Source organism: Miscanthus floridulus, chromosome 7 (genome assembly GCF_019320115.1).
Source record: "Miscanthus floridulus cultivar M001 chromosome 7, ASM1932011v1, whole genome shotgun sequence".
NCBI classification, from domain to species: domain Eukaryota; kingdom Viridiplantae; phylum Streptophyta; class Magnoliopsida; order Poales; family Poaceae; genus Miscanthus; species Miscanthus floridulus.
In genome coordinates, this window is record NC_089586.1 from 122,775,166 (window position 1) to 122,794,430 (window position 19,265).

The window sequence follows — 19,265 nt, forward strand, 5'->3', positions numbered from 1 at the left end:
TGGCCTCAGGGTCGGGTGAGGCGGAGATTGTGGCCTCAGGGTCGGACGAGGCGGAGATCGTGGCCTCAGGGTCAGGCGAGGCGGAGCCCGCGGCCTCGGGGTTGGGTGAGGCAGAGCCCGCCCCCGGAGGTCGGGCGAGGCGGAGATTGCGGCCTCGGGGTTAGGCAAGGCGGAGATCGCGGCCTCGGGTTCGGTCGAGGTGGAGCCCGCGCACCTAGGGGCGGTTGGAGCTGTAGGTGCGCTCTTGACTGCTCAGTTGAATCAATGTTGATGACCATTACCTCCTCATCTTGGGTACCCTAGTATTAGTTTCCGACAGATACTATTTGGTTATCTGCATGAGTGGACATAGTATATCTAGTATGTGAGGCTAACGTGTGGGTCCGTCACCCTCATCATATATCCACTGAGCCAGAACGAGAGTGAAGCTCACTATGACACATCATTTATAGTGTCTATGATCCATGAAATTAAATGTCTATGAAACCATAGAATGAAACTTTATATTAAAAGTGAGTATTCCATCTGTATTTCATCTTATTATATAATCCCCCTGTCCCGTTGAAAATGTTGTTTTTGAGTTTTAGACTTCTTGTTTAACCGTTCGTCTTATTCAAATTTTTTATAAATATTATTTATTTTGTTATGACTTATTTTATCATTAGATATACTTTAATAATAATTTATTTATTTTATTATTTGTATAAAAAATTTGAACAAGACGAACGGTCAAATAAGAAATCTAAAAAGTCAAAAACGACACTTTTAATGAGACGGAGGGAGTATGATCTATCAGTTTTGGGAAAAAGGAAACAATGATATGAAACTCCTGCTGAGACTTAAAATTAATCCAAAGTAAATACACATCAGTCTAACCTAGCTCTAGTAGCATTTACTACCTTTTCTATTTCCAGAATATAATTATTACACTTTGAACAGCTCTTGATGATAGGGATACATATGTGAGTTTTCTAGTATCAATCTTTCCAACAAAATCCAAGTGCAAATTATTTTGACGAGGAGGGAGTACTTCTTCAGAGTTGCTCTTATACTTACAACGCTATATGTATATTGCATTTATTAAAAAAATCCAATATACTTCCTAAAAAAAACTTCGAATATACTATTATACCACCATGTGAGATAAAGATTTCTTTCCAAGTTTGCCACGTGAACTCGATAGTTGTGTTCCGTGTTCCATACCATCAACCAAACCGTATGACGCCACACACACCGAACCCACGTCTTGGGCTCTTGGGCCGTCGAGGGCCGTTTATGTCCAACCATGGAAGTCCTGCAAGACTTCTCCACGCGGTGGACGGCCGTACTACTTTGACCACCCCGTCTCCGACTAGGCGAGAGCGCAAAGGCGCAAGGCCGAGGAGGACCGACGGAGCCAGCGAGCATACTCATATATGAGGCGCGTACGGGGACGGTCGCTTAGCTCATGGTGATGGGGAGGCCAAGCAACAGCTACGGGAGCGGGGGCGACGAGGAGCGGCTACCCCTCCGCGGCGTGCTGGAGACGCAGCAGCGGGCGCCGGGGACGCCGCCGCCGCCGGCCCACCACGCCGCGGAGCAGCTGAAGGAGGCGAGGCGCGGGGGCAGCAGGCTCTGGCGCGCGTCCGTGCGCGCCGGGCTGCTGCTCTGCCTGCTGACCGTCCCCGCCGTCCTGCTGCTGCTGCGGTGGCAGGCGGACTCCTCGCCGCAGTGGGTCTTCGACTTCGAGGCCCCCGAGGAAGACGACGACCAAGGTACGCGCGCGTCTTCATACCATACGTCTTTCGTCTTTTGTTTCTGCTCTACGCAAGAACTGTGCCAGACGATTAGTCCGTACCACTTCTCGTCATCGCCGGTTAATCCGTTAATGGATGATAATCCTTAGCTGAACGCCTGGTTAATCGCTTCACTCATGGACACGCAGACGCAGAATTCGCACTCGTGCGACAGCTGTTTGTTTGCTTGAGCGATTCCGATTCCGCAGAGACAGCGCCACAGCGATAGCAAGCAATAGGAGGCACCGCACGACGCTTGGTCATCTTCACCTACCAGCTGCCCAGCTGCCACCGATAGGGAATAGACAGGAAATTAAAGCGGGAATGGATCGAACTATGAGGGGAGTAGACAGGAAATCAAAGCTGGAACGGATCGAGCTTTGAAGCCTTCTTTGGAGAGTATGAGATTGGATCGAACCAGCAAAGCAGATTCCTTTGCCGTCTCCCGCCCGGCTTATTTTATTCGGGAGTAGCTCGTCCCAATCCTGGTGGTGTTTGGCAGCACCCATAGTAGCAGCATTACTTTATTATGCCTCTTGATTTTTTTTTTCAAAATTAATTTATGCCTCATGGTAGTACTAGTTGAAACGGTTTTCAGAGGTGATGTCATGCGCAAATGTATAGCGACGATGATTGGCCATCGCCCATCGGCCGAGTAAAGTTCAACGCGATGCCCGCAGAAAATCCGAACGCCGGACCGCCCAGGCAGTAGCTTCCATGTACTTTGCCGGCGGCCCAGTGCACCGCTGTGAGGTGGGCCCCCACAGCATGAAGCTCGTGGTGGATGCCACGCTTTCCTCTTTTCCTATCGTGGGCAAGAGGACCATAGCCGTGTATTCACGGCAGCGCCATGAAAGGTTATAAGTATTCCCTCCATTTCAAATTTAATCAACTTATAGGGCCCTATGGATTGTAGCCCAATATTTCAAATTAAATCAACTTAGGTCCATCCAACTCTTTGGATTAGAGAAAAAACAAAGGATTCTCGCTCCTATGAATTGAGTTACTGTAACATCTTTTGTTCACATAAATTGTTTGCAGAAAAAAACATAGGAAACTTTCCCTTAGTATTCGGTTTCAGTGGAAAATCATGGAAAAAAATCAACTCAAACCTTATTATTTCTTGTTCATGTGTTTTTCCTATTTATGCATTTTTTCAATCATGTGTTTCATATAGGACGGCGATTAGACCTGCTATGTTGTATGGTGCAGAATGTTGACCTACGAAAAGACGACATGTTCAACAGATAAGTGTCGCGGAAATGCGTATGTTGCGTTGGATTTGCGGTCATACAAGAAGGGATCGAGTTCGGAACGATGATATACGTGATAGATTAGGGTTAGTAACAATTGAAGAAAAGCTTGTCCAACACCGGTTGAGATGGTTTGGACATGTCCAACGGAGACCTCCAGAGACACCGGTGCGTAGTGGAATTCTAAGTCAGGATAGTAACGTGAAAAGAGGCAGAGGAAGATCGAAGTTGACTTGGGTAGAGGCAATAAAAGGAGACTTGAAAGGATGGAATATACCCAAAGACTTAGCCTTAGATAGGAGTGCTTAGAAAACAGCTATTCACGTGCCTGAACCTTGATTGCTTCTGCTGGGTTTCAACTCTAGCCTACCCCAGCTTGTTTGGGACTCAAAGACTTTGTTGTTGTTGTTGTTGTTGTTGTTGTGTTTCATAAAGGGCCATAGAGTTGTCCTAAATCAAGGTATTTTATGTCTCGTCAGCACCAATATTTATGACACCGAATTAGTATCACTATATACATCATAAAACATATTTTAATAGTATATCTATTCGATTTTACGATGTTGTTACCTTTTTCTATAAAGTTGGTCAAATTTAAGATAGTTTGACTTAGGATAATTCTAGGAAACAGAGATAGTAGACTTTATGCGGAGGTGGAAGAGAGAAAAGAAGTAGGTTGTACATTTATAGCTATCCGATGCATGAGCTCTAAAAAACCTTGAGAGAAGAAAGTGAAACATGTATTTGTTAATGTAAACACAAGTAACAGTAGGTTGTATTATTTGTCATCCTCTAAGTGTTAGAATGATTATGCTTTGGTCGAAATTTTGAATCCTAAAATAGTGTTTTTTGAAACAGAAAAGTAGCAAATTTTCTAAGTGCTAGAATGATTAGGTTTTGGTCGAAAATTTGAACGATTGAATCCTAAATATTAAGTTTTTATAAACAGAAGAGTAGTAAATTTCCTTTAGACCCGTTTACCCAGTCTTTAGCTGAGGCCTGAGGCCACCCGACAAGTCTCCTTTATTATGAAGGTCCACTCAATTGATAGGCAAAGGGTTGGATTCAAAATTGAGCTGAGGCCTCACGTGTTTTGCGTGCGAAGAAATGTGTTTGGCTAAATTTCGCCATGTCAAAATTAGGGTAACCAATTTGATATCCCTGATTCGAACTTACCTTGTGCACCTGAGTTCGTTGTTGTGGCCAAAATCGAACAAAGGTGCTAAAGCAGCTAAATCCCACGTTTTCTTTAAATTAAACTGATTTTTTGAAATTCTTATACTGTGAAATTTCCATGTTCTAAACGGTCCTAAAATTTAGGTTCAACTAAAAGTTGGACACACATCTCACAGGTCACACCCAAGATAGAGGATGATCCCCGTTCATAGTGTATATATAGATGTCTATTGTATCAACACTTGTACTACAAACTCAATCTAAAAAGATCATAGAAAAAATATATGAAATAACAAATTTTATGTGCATATGTACCAGAAAACAAAATCATAGGAGTATTGTTAGCTAATGTGTATGCACATGAATTTTGTCATCTAGTGCACATGAATTTTGTTTATTTTTATATAAACTTTTAGAAAATGATTTGTATCTTAACTTTTGATGCAGTGTGATCATAAATAAAATAATACTTGTAAGTATATGTTTTAATAGTGCCTTCACGGTTATTATACAAGTACAACGATTGAGAGATTTGCACTTGCACCAAATATTTACCCTCACACGTACTGAGGGTACCTTCCCCTTCTCATCTTCCATGGCTTTGGCAGAGAGCCTACCTTCCCTGTCATCATGGGTGGGCTGCCCCATTTTCTGCAACTGGGGCGGCTAGCCCCGGCAGGGCAACTGGGCAAGTGGCCACCGCCTACCGGCGCTACGCGCCTAGTAGGCCGCAGTGCTCACCGCCTCATCCCACTAGCCTTGCCTCGCTTGCCACCTTGTTCCCTCGGGAGCTCAGCCACGTACGCCCCATCTTTTTTCCTTGTTGTAATTGACAATACTGCTTTGAATCCTAAATCACCGCCATTCAGAACTTTGAGTATTATTCGACTACAATGTGTGGCATAGTAACACCAAAATTGATTTGATTTAGGATGATTATAGAAATTGGTTTATTTTGGCATAGAGCGAGCACATTTTGCATTATTATAAATCCCGTCCATCATGCGCTAACTTCTTTGCATCCGCCCGGTCGAGAAAAGGACACCAACCTTGCATCGATTGCATCGTGGTGTTCTTGTTTCCTCCACCAAATTAGCTCATCTTCTCGCTCTCGGCCGCTCCAAAGTATTAGCCTTGCGAAGCGTGCGTGGCGCGGCTATTTTAGTGACCGGGTCACGAGTCCTCCATCAGCTCCACGGAGCCCCCGAAACCGGCTGTAACATTTATCGATCGCTGCTGCACGCAATGGCCTCGCAATGGTTGCTGGTGCGCGTGCTCGTGCTCTGCCTTCTCTGCGGCGCTTGTGCAGCGGCGAAGCGGCGGCGAAACCTCTCCGTCAGCATGGACGAAGAACTGCTCAGGTCCAAGCAGGCTCACCTCGACTGCCCTCCCTGGAAGAAGTCAGGTACGGATGTTAGTGCTGCTACACATGCTACCCATCAGGGTCAGGCCAAGCTGGAAATTATGTACAGTAGTGTGGTTATTTCATTTTGAGGCGCAAACGGCTATTCTAGTCCGGTTATATTATGGAGCTTCAACAGGAGCTCAGCCACAGCCCACAGCCACAGTCCCATGGGCGATAGCCTGACTCGTTTGACTGACTCTGCCTTGCTCCCTTGCTGTCCCAAAAAGGCCAGAACCGACAGCGATGCTCGGTTGCACTTGCACGCACACGCCTAGGAAAAGCAGAGCCCATGTCCCTTGGGGATGACGATGAGCAGAGACTGGGGCCTGGGGAAGGCGGAAAGCAGACTGCAGAGAGCGGTGGTGGAGGCGAAGAATCCGTCCCCAACGCGGCACGCGACGCGCTGGCCGTGCTTGTTCAGCTTTTGCATGCCTCCATGGTTCTCTTGAATGTGCAGTCCTTACGGAGAATCTACATATAGTTCCTTTTCAGGAGGACTGTTTGTGTCGTGTGATTCTTAATAGATTATTCAGCATGTTTAACGTTTTTTCCTTTTTATTATATATACAACTGTTCTGAATAGCAAAAGTAACTCTTTTTTTTAAATAAAAAAAATAGTGGAACTTTAGGGATACTGTTCTGAAAGAGATATAAGGGAATTTATTCATCATGATCTTAATAAACTCATGCTGCCCTAAAAGTTCACTATAGGCTATTGCGTTAATTGTCTCAGTTTACTGTTGCGCAACTCTGGTGGCAGGTTGCAGAAGAGGATATGCTTTTTCTGCACCCTCTTTGTGTCTGACACAAGCTGTACAAGAATAAACCACATGTGGCATAGGGATTTCACAAAGAAATACTCTGTGTCCTAAAATAAGTGATGTTTTTTACTTTAGACTTGTTTGACCGTTGGTCTTATTCAAATTTTTGTATAAATATTATTTATTTTGTTATGACTTATTTCTATCATTAGAGATACTTTAATAATAACTTATTTATTTTATTATTTGCACAAAAAAATTTGAATAAGACAAACGGTCAAACATGAAGTTTAAAAGTAAAAACCGTCACTCATCTTGGGACAGAGGGAGTATGTGGTCCTCATCTAATCATAGTTGTCTATGTATGGAGTGTGAGTCATTTTTTTTGAAGATCATCGGGGGGATGAACTATCCCCACCTGAATATCATTACCACAGATATTTTAAGTTAACGTATAATTTTATTGTCCATAGACAGTAAATAGCATCTTCACACCCGGCCGCCCGGGCGCCGCCTGCGCCTGGGCTGTGGGTTCCCAGGTCTCGGCGTGGAGCGGTGCGGGCTGCTTGAGACGTTGCTCTCAGGCCGCGGGAGAGTGTGCGTGAATTGAGTGAGTGTGTTTGCGCGAGTCTAGGTCTAATCGCCCCTGTCCCTCCCCGAAAATGTTGAAATGATTTAGCTATGCGAAGAACTGTAGCTGTTCAGCTAGAATCAAGTTTACTGCTTTGTTACTCCAGTCAAAGAAAAGGTTCACACTTCGCACGTCGTGTATTCTAAGAAAAAACTTAAGTAAAAAAAATAGTTTTGAGAGATTTGTTTGTATCTCAAGGGTGGATCGATGGCATAGAGAAACTGTCGCACTTGGTGATACAAACAAGACCATTCGATAGGTGCATGCATATCCAGCCAATGGTTTTACAGTTACAGTGTGCAATACTGCTCCCAGCACGAGGGAACAGCAAAGGACTGGGTCCTTCCCTTCTCCTAGTCGGCTAGTCCCCTGAATTGCAGAAAGGGCAGGTCTATGATGAACGACCTCCAAGTGCAAGTGGGATGCATAATTTCTTTCAACTTGCAAGCAATTTTAATTGCGAAAAGAAGAAACAACCTACCAGCCGTTGAAAACAGTAGATGTGCACATTTAATCCAAGGAGATGGAGTTGTTATGCAGTGTCCATTGTTGCATGCTTCATGGTTATATTCATTGAATAGCCACTCTTTCTATTAGTCCTTCCTGGCATCGTGTTTTTCTATATCGTGTTGACTACTTGTAGCTGTAGTGCTCCACTTCTCCTCTGGCATTGGCAGCACCCATGTGCCAACAACCCAACACCATGTTCTTCCATGATAGTGAACTACAATGTGCAGTTGACTGACCCAAACCTCTTTATATATTCTTCAGATATACAAGATGATATGTCCGATGATCTATCACCATCGCCACAAATAGCCTACGACCGACTTCTGGGTGGCCTTCTGGTTGAGGGTTTTGATGAGATATCATGTAGAAGCAGGTATCAGTTTGCACGCTATCACAGTTCACCAAGCATACCTTCTCCATACCTCATAGAGAGGTTAAGGAAACAAGAAGCTTTGCAGAAAAAGTGTGGTCCAGGCACCGAAGCATACAAGGAAGCCTCAAAGCAGCTGAAGTCCGGTCAAAGCATCAATGTGACAGATTGCAACTATCTGTTCCTGATTATTCACGCTGGCTTAGGGAACCGGATGCTTGAGATCACTTCAGCATTCCTTTATGCGCTACTTACAAACCGGATTTTGCTCGTGGACCGTTATAAGGAGATTGCAGACCTTTTCTGTGAACCCTTTCCTGGAACATCGTGGTTGGTTCCTTCAGATTTCCCTCTGAACAATGACGAGTTCAGTCAGAGTAGTCCTGAGAGCTATGGAAACATGCTGCAGAATAGTGTTTTCGGTGGAAATACAGATCGATCTTTGGCTGGTAATAGACCTCCCTATGTGTATCTCCACCTTGATGGCATCTATGGTTTCCATGACAAACTTTTCTTCTGTGAAGACGACCAACAGTTCCTGCAAGGGGTTTCATGGTTGATCATGAGAACAGACATGTACTTTGTGCCGTCCCTATTTCTCATTCCAGCTTTCCAAGATGAACTCAGCAGGCTATTTCCTGAGAAAGACACTGTTTTCCATCACTTGGCACGCTATCTTTTTCATCCGACAAATAATGTTTGGTATTCGGTTACAAAATACTTCCGGTCCTACCTGGCCAAAGCTGAAAAAAGAGTGGGAATTCAGATCAGAATATATGAAACCAAAGGTATCTTACAAAGAAATGGTCCGTTCCCACACATTTTGAATCAGATCCTCTCATGTGCTCAAAATGAAAAGCTGCTTCCAGAAGTTAGTATGGCAGAGGGAGCAGCAGCTGAGACTCAGAATAACCGAACAGCAGCTGGGACTCAAAATAACCGAACGATTGCTGTTCTAACGACTTCTTTGAGCTCTTGGTACAGTGATCAAATTCAGAAGAAGTACGATGAGCAACCAACAGTTGATGGCATAACTGTCAGAGTGTTCCAGCCGAGCCACGAGGAGTACCAGAGGTCAAGGAACAAAAAGCACAACATGAAGGCACTTGCTGAGATCTATCTACTGAGCATGAGCGACGTACTGATCACCAGTGGCTTTTCCACGTTTGGGTACGCTGCTCAGGGGCTCGCTGGCCTGAAGCCATGGATCATGTTTAGGTCGGAGAACCACGTGATGCCAGACCCACCGTGCGGCCGTGCCATGTCCATTGAGCCGTGCTTCCATCAGGCTCCCTCCTACGACTGCAAGGCGAAGAAGGACGCTGATTTGGGCAAGGTAGTGCCTTACGTGAGGCACTGCGAGGATGTGAGCTGGGGGCTGAAGATTGTAAATCAAACTCATTTGTAGCTGTAATTTTGTCAGGACTCACGACAGGCTTGCTAACTTGGGCAGAATTCTTTTTTTGTAAAAGAAACTATACAAAATGTATTCTTTCCCTCCTGTATTTGATCCCAGTGTAGATAGTTGATAAACAGATTCACTAATCTGTTCAATCTGTTTATTCCCTGATGTCAAAAGGAAGAAAAACATGTTTACTGTCTGAATCCTGATCATCGCTCATTTTGCCAATTCGTTGGCATGTCTTGTACTATCCTTGTGTGTCACTGCCATGAGTCCATGACTAAAACTGGCTGTATGTTTTTTTTTTTTTGCTCGGTTTCCAAAAAAACTGGGCCACCTCTTTGTCTTTTATTTTCTTCGTCTGGTAAAAACCTGCTGCAAAGCTTTTGTTGTCGTTTAAAAAAACTGCTTGATACAAGACGCTCGTAGTTCCAGTCATTAAACTAGGAAAGAAAAGGTGTCAAGAGAACAGGTTAGTCAGAAAGATTACTGCAATGCGGTCAGGCACACGGCAACGCACGGACCACGGAGCCGTTGAGAGATGAGACGCAGACGCCGTCCTCTCCTCCAAAGCCCTAATGCATGTGGCACATCTCGGTAGTCAGCGGAGAGGAGGCGCCCTTGAGTGAGTGGTACGGAGCACGAGATGTGTGAGGACGACGGCGGCGGCCATGGCGCGCCCGGAAGCAGTGGGCTTTGCGGAGTTTCGGGTAGTCGGGGAGCCCAGCCATGACTGATGGCAGGAATATTGGGCCTAAGTACATGAAGTGTGGGCTTTTAAATGTGGCCCGTATCCATATGCCAAGGCCTCAAAGGCATGGGCTTCTTTTAAGACGATAAGCATAGGCTTTGAACGGGAGGCCACTTTACTGGCAAATGTTTATCTCCTTGTGATTAGCTTAACGATAATGATACGTTCGGACAGATGGACGGATGCCTCTGTCCGCTCTCTTCCGCATCTGCTCATTCCCCCCACGCCCTTCCCCCACCGTGGCATCTCCGCACCCGTCGCATCCATGCCACAACGCTCCTCTGCCGAGCCACGCCACTGCCCCCGCCCCCACGCGCCCTGCTGCCTCCCTCTCCCTCCTCTAGTTCCGGCACGGTGGCGGCCCCAGCGCGAGCATGAGCTCTGATCCACGCGGCCACCCCACGCGACCCCTTCCTCTTCTCCGGCCAGCCACCCCCGGCCTCAACTCCAGTGCGGGGGACGGGCGTGACCCCGGCGGCGGTCCCGGCGCGGGCGCGGGCGCGGGCGTGTGGCCTTGCTCTGGCGTGGGCGCGCGGCCTTGCTCTGGCACGGGCGCACGGCGTTGCCTCGGTCCACGCCTTCCACCCGCTCCCCATCCCAGATCCCGCCCTCCGATCTAGCCGGTACCGTGGTGGGTTCGATTCTCCTCCTATCGAGGCAGCAGCTATGGATCTGAGCCGACAGGCGATGGAGTCGTACTGGCAATTCGTCTGAGCAGATGTTGCGCTTAAAAGTACATGTTGCAAGTGTTTGTTTCAAGTGTTTCAGATGTTTCGTAGGAATGTTGCAATTGTTTCATGCAGATGTTGCAAAAGTAGATAGCATATGTTGCAATAGTTGTATACGTATGTTGCAATCTTTTGTTCCCTGTGTTTTATCTGTGTTTTCTGGGTGCATATTGCAATTGTGTTTATTTGGATGTTGCATATGTTTCACACATATGTTGCATGCGTTTTATTTGTATGTTGTGTATGGTTGCAATGGTTTTCAAGTGTGTTTCAGGTGTGTTTTTCAAGTATGTCAACTGCCTTCAAACATATGTTGCAACCGTTGTATTTGGATATTTTAAAAGTAGATCGGGAGTTGCATCTCTCCTCTTCCCACCTTCTGCTACATCGTCTCTCCTGGAGCTAGCAGGGCATCCATACGAACGAGGGATGGACGATGGGCACGATGAGCACGGGATGAGGGAGCTGCATGCGTCGGGCGCAAACGAGGGAGCTCCGTACGGATGGACGCTGCCTCCAGAGCGGGATGGGCGCTGGGTGGAGGGGTTGCTTACGTCGCGGTTTGGGAGCAGGGACACGGACGTTTGGTGACGTAGGCACGGGGTCAAGCACTCTCTTATTGTGTGGGTGCAGCCTACATGGGGGCACGGAGGTTGAGTCGAACGGGAGCCGCGTCCAGACGCATGCCTAGGGACGTAGGCTTGCCTATGCTTAAGCAAACAGTTTATAGCAGCCTGAACTGCGTATGTGACCCAAACAAGACCAGGTGCAGAGGAACAAGATCCTCTGAAGTCGAGCAAAACGATTTGTCTCTGCAGTCACTGATCTAAACCATTCGATTTCTATCCAACCATGAGCGAAGGAAACGAACCAATCTCACAGGCCTGTAACCAGGCCCATATCAGCCCAATTGCTAGCGTCCACTAGTTCGACTCCGCCGTCCTCTTCCTCCCAGGTCTGAAGGGTCGGTGACTCAGCGTTCCCCTTCCCGCTCCCCTCGGAGGTCCTCGTCGACGCTCCCCTCGGAGGTCCTCGCCAGCGCTCTCGTCCCCTCCCTGATCCGGCGTCCTCAGCGTCAGCAACAGAGGTCCCACCTCGGCAGCGCCGGCCTTCCCCGCCCCCACGCCCTCCACCACGCTCAAGCCATCGAGCGTCGCTGCAGACGCAGTCGCCTCATGGCTAGTTGTGACGGTGGTGTTCCCCACCTCACCGATGCTTCCCCTCTCTGCCACCGCGACGCCCGGCTTCGTGGCCGCAGCCCCTGGCGCCCTATGGTCAGGCCCATCGGTGGACTATAAAAGACTGGAAGGATACTGTAATTGCTATCAGTTCTGTAAAGGGATTCCCTTCTGTAAATTTATTAAAGTGCTAGCAAACAATTTGTGACTATAGAAGACGTAAATATCGCCATTGTGTTGTAAATTGATTTGGAATGCTATTGTGAATGCAATGCACAAAAGATGTCACTCGTTACTGCAATTTCATATAGCTGCACCAAAGATGTTGCTGGTTACTACAATTTCATCAAGATGCACAAAATGATGCATATTACTGGAAGCTCCATTTGGCTGATTACACTTTAACCATAAAACCAAAACTATCTGAACACCATCTGTCATTGCAGGACAAATGCAAAGGGGACATAATCTGTACTACTAGAATTCATCAATAACACCATCTGTCATTGCTCTCTGAAAAATAGAACAAAAATAATTCAACATAATGACCATGTATGATTCAGAGGAAAAATGTATTACTTTGTAATATTACCGTCAATAGTTGAGAGAAACTATTGATGACTCTGTATGATTCAGAGATCTCTTCCTGAGGTAAAGATGGATGGTTCAGACATGTATTTTGTGGTGTTGCACCATCATCGACTGACACTTTTGTAGTCTGTTGCTCCTGATCAGATAGAAGAGAATCAAATAGTTAAATACAATTGAAATTTTTTTGTAGCGAATACAGTTAGAGAGAATCTGATATATTTTGTGTTGTTAAATACCTTTGAACATTTTTCTTTTTTCTTGTCACAAACCTTCGAAGTTTTTTTCTTGTCACACACCTTTGTATTGTTTTCTTTTTTGTTACCTCTTTTTTTTGTACACTTGCGCTTCTTGTCAAGCCAACTTCTTTTGCGCTTCGAGGTTTTTGTTTCCACCTCTTTTTTTAGGCTTGTTGTACTCAACAATTCATTAGGCAGAGTAACATTGGTGGGAGCGATGATGGGATCCATAGGGCTTGTAACACCATTCATTTCTTCTTCAACTTGCTTGCTGAACATATCCAGTGTGTTGTTTACTAATAAGGTGCATTTTGGATGGCTGGCAGCTCGATATGCCAAATTGAGAAATTTGCGAGCCATATCTTTGTAGTGAAGCATATCATCTAATTTTGGATTCTCTATTATGTCTCGGCCTTTGTTGTCCTGTACTGCTCCACTGCGTGCTTCCCGTGTCCATCTCTTTGGTACATATTGTGTGGGAAGTGATTTGATATTCATCAAATCAAGGACTTTTAAAGCATGGCCACATAGTATTCCGATTCTATTGAATTGCCCACAACTGCATGTACTGATCTGTTCTAATGGATCACCAATAACTTTGTACTCCTTCTCAAAGGTAAAATTTTCATCTAGACTCCCAATTGCTACAAGATATTCATTTGTGCCTTCCAATGTTGTGGTGCATGCTACCATTGATCTCTCATATTCACCTTGAAAAGCTTCAAAAATAGTTGATGTGTACAGCTTGCTACCTTGGATTAACATAGGTGTCCTTATTTTGATTCTAGGTAATTTTTTCCTTGATTTAAATTCAGATTGCAATTCCTTCTTTTTTTTTATTCCACAACCCTTTCAAAACGCTTAAGAAATCTGATTATATCAAAATCATATTTTAAATGTCGCTTGAGGTCGCTATTCAAACTCTCACTGAGTTGTGTACTTCTCATCTCTAATGTGAACACATCCTTCATATAACATTCGGCCCATTTTCCCCTTACCTTCTATATACTATCCAACCAAGTTTGCTTGCTTGCCTTTGACTTCATGATGTTAAATGTTTCTTCATCTTCATCTTCATACTCATACATACACGCACTAAAATATGAGAGAATACTCGGTTCTTTATTGTTGTCTTCTACTTCTTGTTTAGGAGAAGCACCTGATTCTTCATCATCCAGTTCAGCTAGATGCTTGACAACATTCTGCATAATGTGAAAAGTGCACAGACCATGTCATGCTTCTAAAAAAACTTCCTTAACTGCTTTTTCCATTGCATAATCTTTATCGGTATATATTGTTTTAGGTTGCTTGCCATTATGGGCTCTCCGGAAGATCTCAAATAGCCACTTGAAGGATTCAAATGTCTCGTCATACACGAGAACAGCACAAAAACCATTGTTTCTCTAAAATGATTGAACCCAACAAATATGTCAAAAGACCTACTCTCCTTGTTTGTACCAAAGGTAGTATCAAAACTGACAACATCACCAAAATATGCATAGTCAGTGAGCATTTTAGCATCAACCCATAATATGGTTGCAATCTATTCTTCCCGTTCCATCTGCAGTGCATATTGAAATTGTGGGCTCTCGACAATTTTTTTCCTGAAAATACATAAGCATGCTTCCTGCTTGACCATATGCCATCTTCCATTGCCGCTTGCCCCGTAAATAGTTCTTGTGGTCTTGAAGAGTGTAACTGAGATTAACTGAGCCACCAACTTGGATGCAAGCCAACTCATGAGCAGCTTTGGGCCTAATTCCTGCATCGTCAGCCATCTCAATTTCAAAACCTTGTAACTCTAAAATTTTCCTTTGGGACGCCATTAAGCGTGAGGTTTGTGATAGCTGAAGGGTATGATTGTGTTCCAAAAATAGATCGGTCACTTTATAATTTTCCTTATTCTTGTCCATTATAAGTCCCATGTGAACTTGACAGTTGGTCCTAGTTTCAGCTCGTAGACACTTTGTTAGATAATCTCTTTTATCTGGCTTTCTCTGACCTTCATTTGCACAAACAAATCTGCAGGAACTAACCTTCCCATCTAACTTTCTTTTGTTTGTGTACATTTTCCTCACCTCAAATCCTTTGTGAACCCCATAGCTAATCCAAAACATCCAAGCCTCATCTATTGTACTGAACTCCATGCCAACTTGAGGTAAAAGATTAGGAAGCAAGCCATCCCTACAAGAAAACGGATAAAGATGACATGATATTAGGTGGTGAACTGAACAACTACAATCTATCCCTAAATTAGTTGGACCACCAAAAAACAATCATGGTGTTACACACCTATTTTCTTCCATGTTAAACATGCAAATTTTGTTTTCATTCAAGCAAGTTGACGTTCCCTTCAAGCTTCCATCTCAGATCTCCTTCAATCTATCAATTCCAGCAAAATCCAGCGAGGAAGGACAAAAAAAATCAAATTAGAACAACACGTCACAGCAAGGGATGCTTACTGATCGAGAGCACCACAGCAGCAGCAGTCCGATCCCGGCGCCCGCCCTTTCCTTTCTCGCGCTAAAAGCACAGTCCCGGCGCCAAAGTATTGAGTAATCGCACCAGAACCAAAATACAGCTGCTCTGTTGTACAGTTTTTTTTTTTGAGTGGACGTGGCTCTGTTGTTTGGGCCGAAGCCCAGCTAGCTGAGGGGGGCAGCACTTATGCTCTGGCCACCGTTAGAGATGAATGAACGCCCAGATGTTCAGAGTAGAGAGAAGTCACGTGGCCAACTGCAGAGGATCCCGTCCCGGTGATATTTTCAGCCGGTAACAGTGTTTTTCTCTCACACCAAACCAGCCAGCAGTAAATAATTCACGATACGATACGGCCTCCCGAACAGGCTGAATCTATGCTGTAAAAAATGTTTTAAGTTTCAGTTCGTTTACCAAGCTTTCCACAATGGCCAGTCTCCATAGGTCAGAAAGGACACCTCGAGATGCCCACCAGCTGGGCTACTCGAACCGGGCAGTACTTAAATAACTAATGGTCATGCTAGTCAACTGGTTAGTTTATGACACTATGACGATCTACGAACAGTGGAGATGCTCTTCTTCAGTAATTAACCATGTCCCCTGTTGATAGCGGCAGTAGCTCAGTGCAGCACCCAGCTGGAGTGTAGCTTACGATTAGTCGCAAATCCAATGTGTATCGATGGACTAAAACAAATACTACAATTACTGTATTCTCCCGCTCCAAACTAGCAGTGTCCAATCCAACGCACACCCCGGCATAGTTTTCAACTCCTCCTGGCCTATGGATTCGCGTTGCATCTCAAGCTAGCAGGGAGACACGAGACAGAAATGCAGCAACGCAAGGCCAATGTCGTCTGGGGCGGCGCCGAGAGCGCGGCGGCGCAGGAGAACCCGGCGATGGCGATGGCACGCAACGGCAGCTGGCTTGAGGCCGAAAGCGCTCCGGAGCACTCACCAGTGCCGCGGAAGAAGAGGCTGGCCCTGGACGAGAAGCGCTGGAACACGGTGGTCAACGTCATGCTTATCGCCTTCGTCATGGCCGTGCCGCCGGTCATCGTTGTCTACGCTGGGGGCGACATCGCGCCATCGGTCTGGATCGCGGCCGCCAAGGCCCAGCTGCGGCGAGGTGAGTTCCATACTTCCATGTTGCTGTTTATTTCTCGTGGTAGCTACATATGGATTTGGGTGCTACACACAAGCTTCAGCAGATCACAATGCCAGTGCTTAGAAGCATAGTGCTGAAGATTCGCAGCAGTTCTGCATTTTCTGTGACCTGCCCGATTGGGTAATCTGAACTAAAATCTAAGCATCTTACTAATTTCTTCGCTGAACTCTCATCTGCAATTCCTTTACATCCTTCTCTGTTGGCGGCGTCTTTCAGCCCTCCCTTTGGTAGGACTTCCAATATCTGCCTATCTGGAAATGTAGGAGTCATCAATCTGAATTATGAAGTCAAACCTGATAAACTCCGTCTGCTCCGTGCAGGTTCCGGCGATGGCTCCTTCCCGTACGCAAGAAGCCCACCTGACAAACTTCTGGGTGGCCTCCTGCTCGATGGACTCGACGAGAGATCATGCCGCAGCAGGTACGAGTCTTCCATGTACAGCCGGAACCCGGCACGGCGACCTTCTCCGCAGCTCATAGGAAAGCTGCGGAGACACGAAGAGCTCCAGAGACGGTGCGGGCCGAACACCGACGCGTACAGCCGCGCCGTCCAGCAGCTGAGGGCCGGCAAGAGCGTCGACTCGCCCGAGTGCAAGTACGTGGTCTCCATCTCGCACCGCGGCCTCGGCAACCGTATCCTGGCCGCCGCGTCGGCGTTCCTCTACGCGGTGCTCACCGACCGCGTCCTCCTCGTGGACCCGAGCAACGAGATGGACGAGCTCTTCTGCGAGCCGTTCCCCGGCACGACGTGGCTGCTCCCGCGGCGGGACTTTCCCCTGGCGAGCTACACCAACTTCAGCATCGACACCGCCGAGAGCTACGGCAACATGCTGAAGAACAAGGTGCTCAACGCCGACGTGCCGCCGGCGACGGCGACGCAACTGCCAGCGTTCGTGTACCTCCACCTCGACCACGACTACGGCGACGAGGACAAGATGTTCTTCTGCGACGACGACCAGCGGCTGCTGTCGAACGTGCAGTGGCTGGTCATGAGGACCGACATGTACACCGTCCCGGGGCTGTTCCTGGTCACGGCGTTTCAGGAGGAGCTCGACATGCTGTTCCCGGAGCGCGACGCCGTGTTCCACTTCCTGGCGCGGTACCTGTTCCACCCAACCAACCACGTCTGGGGCCTCGTCACGCGGTACTACCGCGCGTACCTCGCGCGGGCGGAGCTCCGGCTCGGCGTCCAGGTGCGCAACTTCGATCCCTGGACGCAGCAGTCGCCGGTCGTCCTCCGGCAGATCACGTCGTGCCTGTGGAAGGAGAAGCTGCTCCCGGAGGTTCTTGACACGGAAAAATACGCCATGCCGATGATGCCGGGCGGCGGCAGAACCACGGCCGTTCTGGTCACCTCTCTCCGGTCGTGGTACTACGAGCGCATCAAGGGACTCTACTGGGATCACGCGACGGCGACCGGCGAGGACGTGAGCGTGCACCAGCCGAGCCACGAGGAGCAGCAGCAGTACGGCAAGAAGTCGCACGACGACAGGGCCTGGGCGGAGATGTACCTGCTGAGCCTGTGCGACGTGCTGGTGACCAGCGGCTGGTCCACGTTCGGGTACGTCGCGCAAGGGCTCGGCGGCATGACGCCGTGGGTGTTGCACAAGCCCACCAACGTCACGTCGCCGCCGGACCCGCCGTGCTTCCGGGATATGTCCATGGAACCGTGCTTCCACGCGCCGCACGTCTACGACTGCAAGCTGAAGCGTGGAGCCGACACAGGGAAAATGCTGCCGCACGTCAGGTACTGCGAGGATGTGAGCTGGGGACTCAAACTTGTCGATGCAAAGTTGTACAAGGCTTGAAATTTCAGAACAGATTTTGGGTGGATCAGTCAGGTGCTGACAAGTGGCAGGGTTCAATTTGCTTAACTTTGATCACCAAAAATCCCAGCAACGTGCCGCCAGGGACTACAAAACCATGGAAGGGGCATTCTGTGCTGATTGTTCGAGACATGCAGATCGAAGTCTAAATCCCTATGGCATTGTTTGGTTGTACATCAATCCACCTCAACCGCTCATAAATCTCAATTAAGATGGATTGGAGTGCAACTAAACAAGTTCTAATGTATGGCTTTATCCTAGGTTCTCGAATCGCAGCCAAGCAGGAAGAAAAAGGACAATATCAAGATTCATGTGTTGTCTTGTAACATTAATAGAATCTTTGCATGATTGTAGGTACCTGAGAAGGGTAAGAAGGGGTTAATGCTGGCAAATTAGAGGTAGCATGTTGACAGAATTTCAAATTTTGTTTGATTGGGCATATTAAAAATGTAGTACATAATTTTGTTTGAAGGCTAGTGGTGGTGTATGGCTCCCCTTATGAGGAAGGTAAACAAGAGTTTATTGATGAACTTCACTTGGTGATGGATAATTGGAATAAACCAACCTTAGTTGGTGGGGATTTTAATATTGTAGAACTCAAAATGAGAAAAATAATGGGATGATTAATCATCATTAGCCTACTATGTTAAATGACTGGTGCAATGAGTGGGGTATGATTGAATATAAGAACTTTAGTAGGGCTTACACTTGGTGAAACAAATCAGGAACAACTAATTATGGCTGCTCTAGGTAATTTTTTTAGCAGCATTGCTTTTGAAAGTAAGTAGCCCTTAGCTGTTGTTAGGACATATGATCCAAAATTTTTAGTGAACATGTTCCTTTAATTGTTGACTTTGGAGTTCATGAGGATATAACTAGGACTATCTTTAGATTTGGAAAAATGGTAGTTGGAAAAAGGATGTTTTCCATGATTTGGTCGAAAAAGGTTTCGGATGACCCTTGTCTTGAAAAGGACCCTTTATGGCAGGTTTGGTTGGGGGTAATTGAGAGGACGGATTAGAGTTCGAAG

At 46.6% G+C, this 19,265-nt stretch overlaps 2 protein-coding genes across 2 annotated transcripts; both read left to right on the forward strand.

Moving 5' to 3' along the window:
• Positions 1–1,258: 1,258 nt before the first annotated feature.
• Positions 1,259–9,496, forward strand: LOC136467796 (probable fucosyltransferase 8). Its single transcript, XM_066466581.1, has 2 exons — positions 1,259–1,754; positions 7,773–9,496. The coding sequence occupies exons 1-2, from the start codon at positions 1,448–1,450 to the stop codon at positions 9,287–9,289; spliced, it is 1,824 nt and encodes a 607-aa protein (XP_066322678.1). The 5' UTR covers positions 1,259–1,447; the 3' UTR covers positions 9,290–9,496.
• Positions 9,497–16,073: 6,577 nt separating this feature from the next.
• LOC136464568 (galactoside 2-alpha-L-fucosyltransferase-like) lies at positions 16,074–18,240 on the forward strand. Its single transcript, XM_066463513.1, has 2 exons — positions 16,074–16,371; positions 16,731–18,240. Exons 1-2 carry the CDS (start codon positions 16,074–16,076, stop codon positions 18,215–18,217), a joined length of 1,785 nt encoding a protein of 594 aa, XP_066319610.1. The 3' UTR covers positions 18,218–18,240.
• Positions 18,241–19,265: the final 1,025 nt, after the last annotated feature.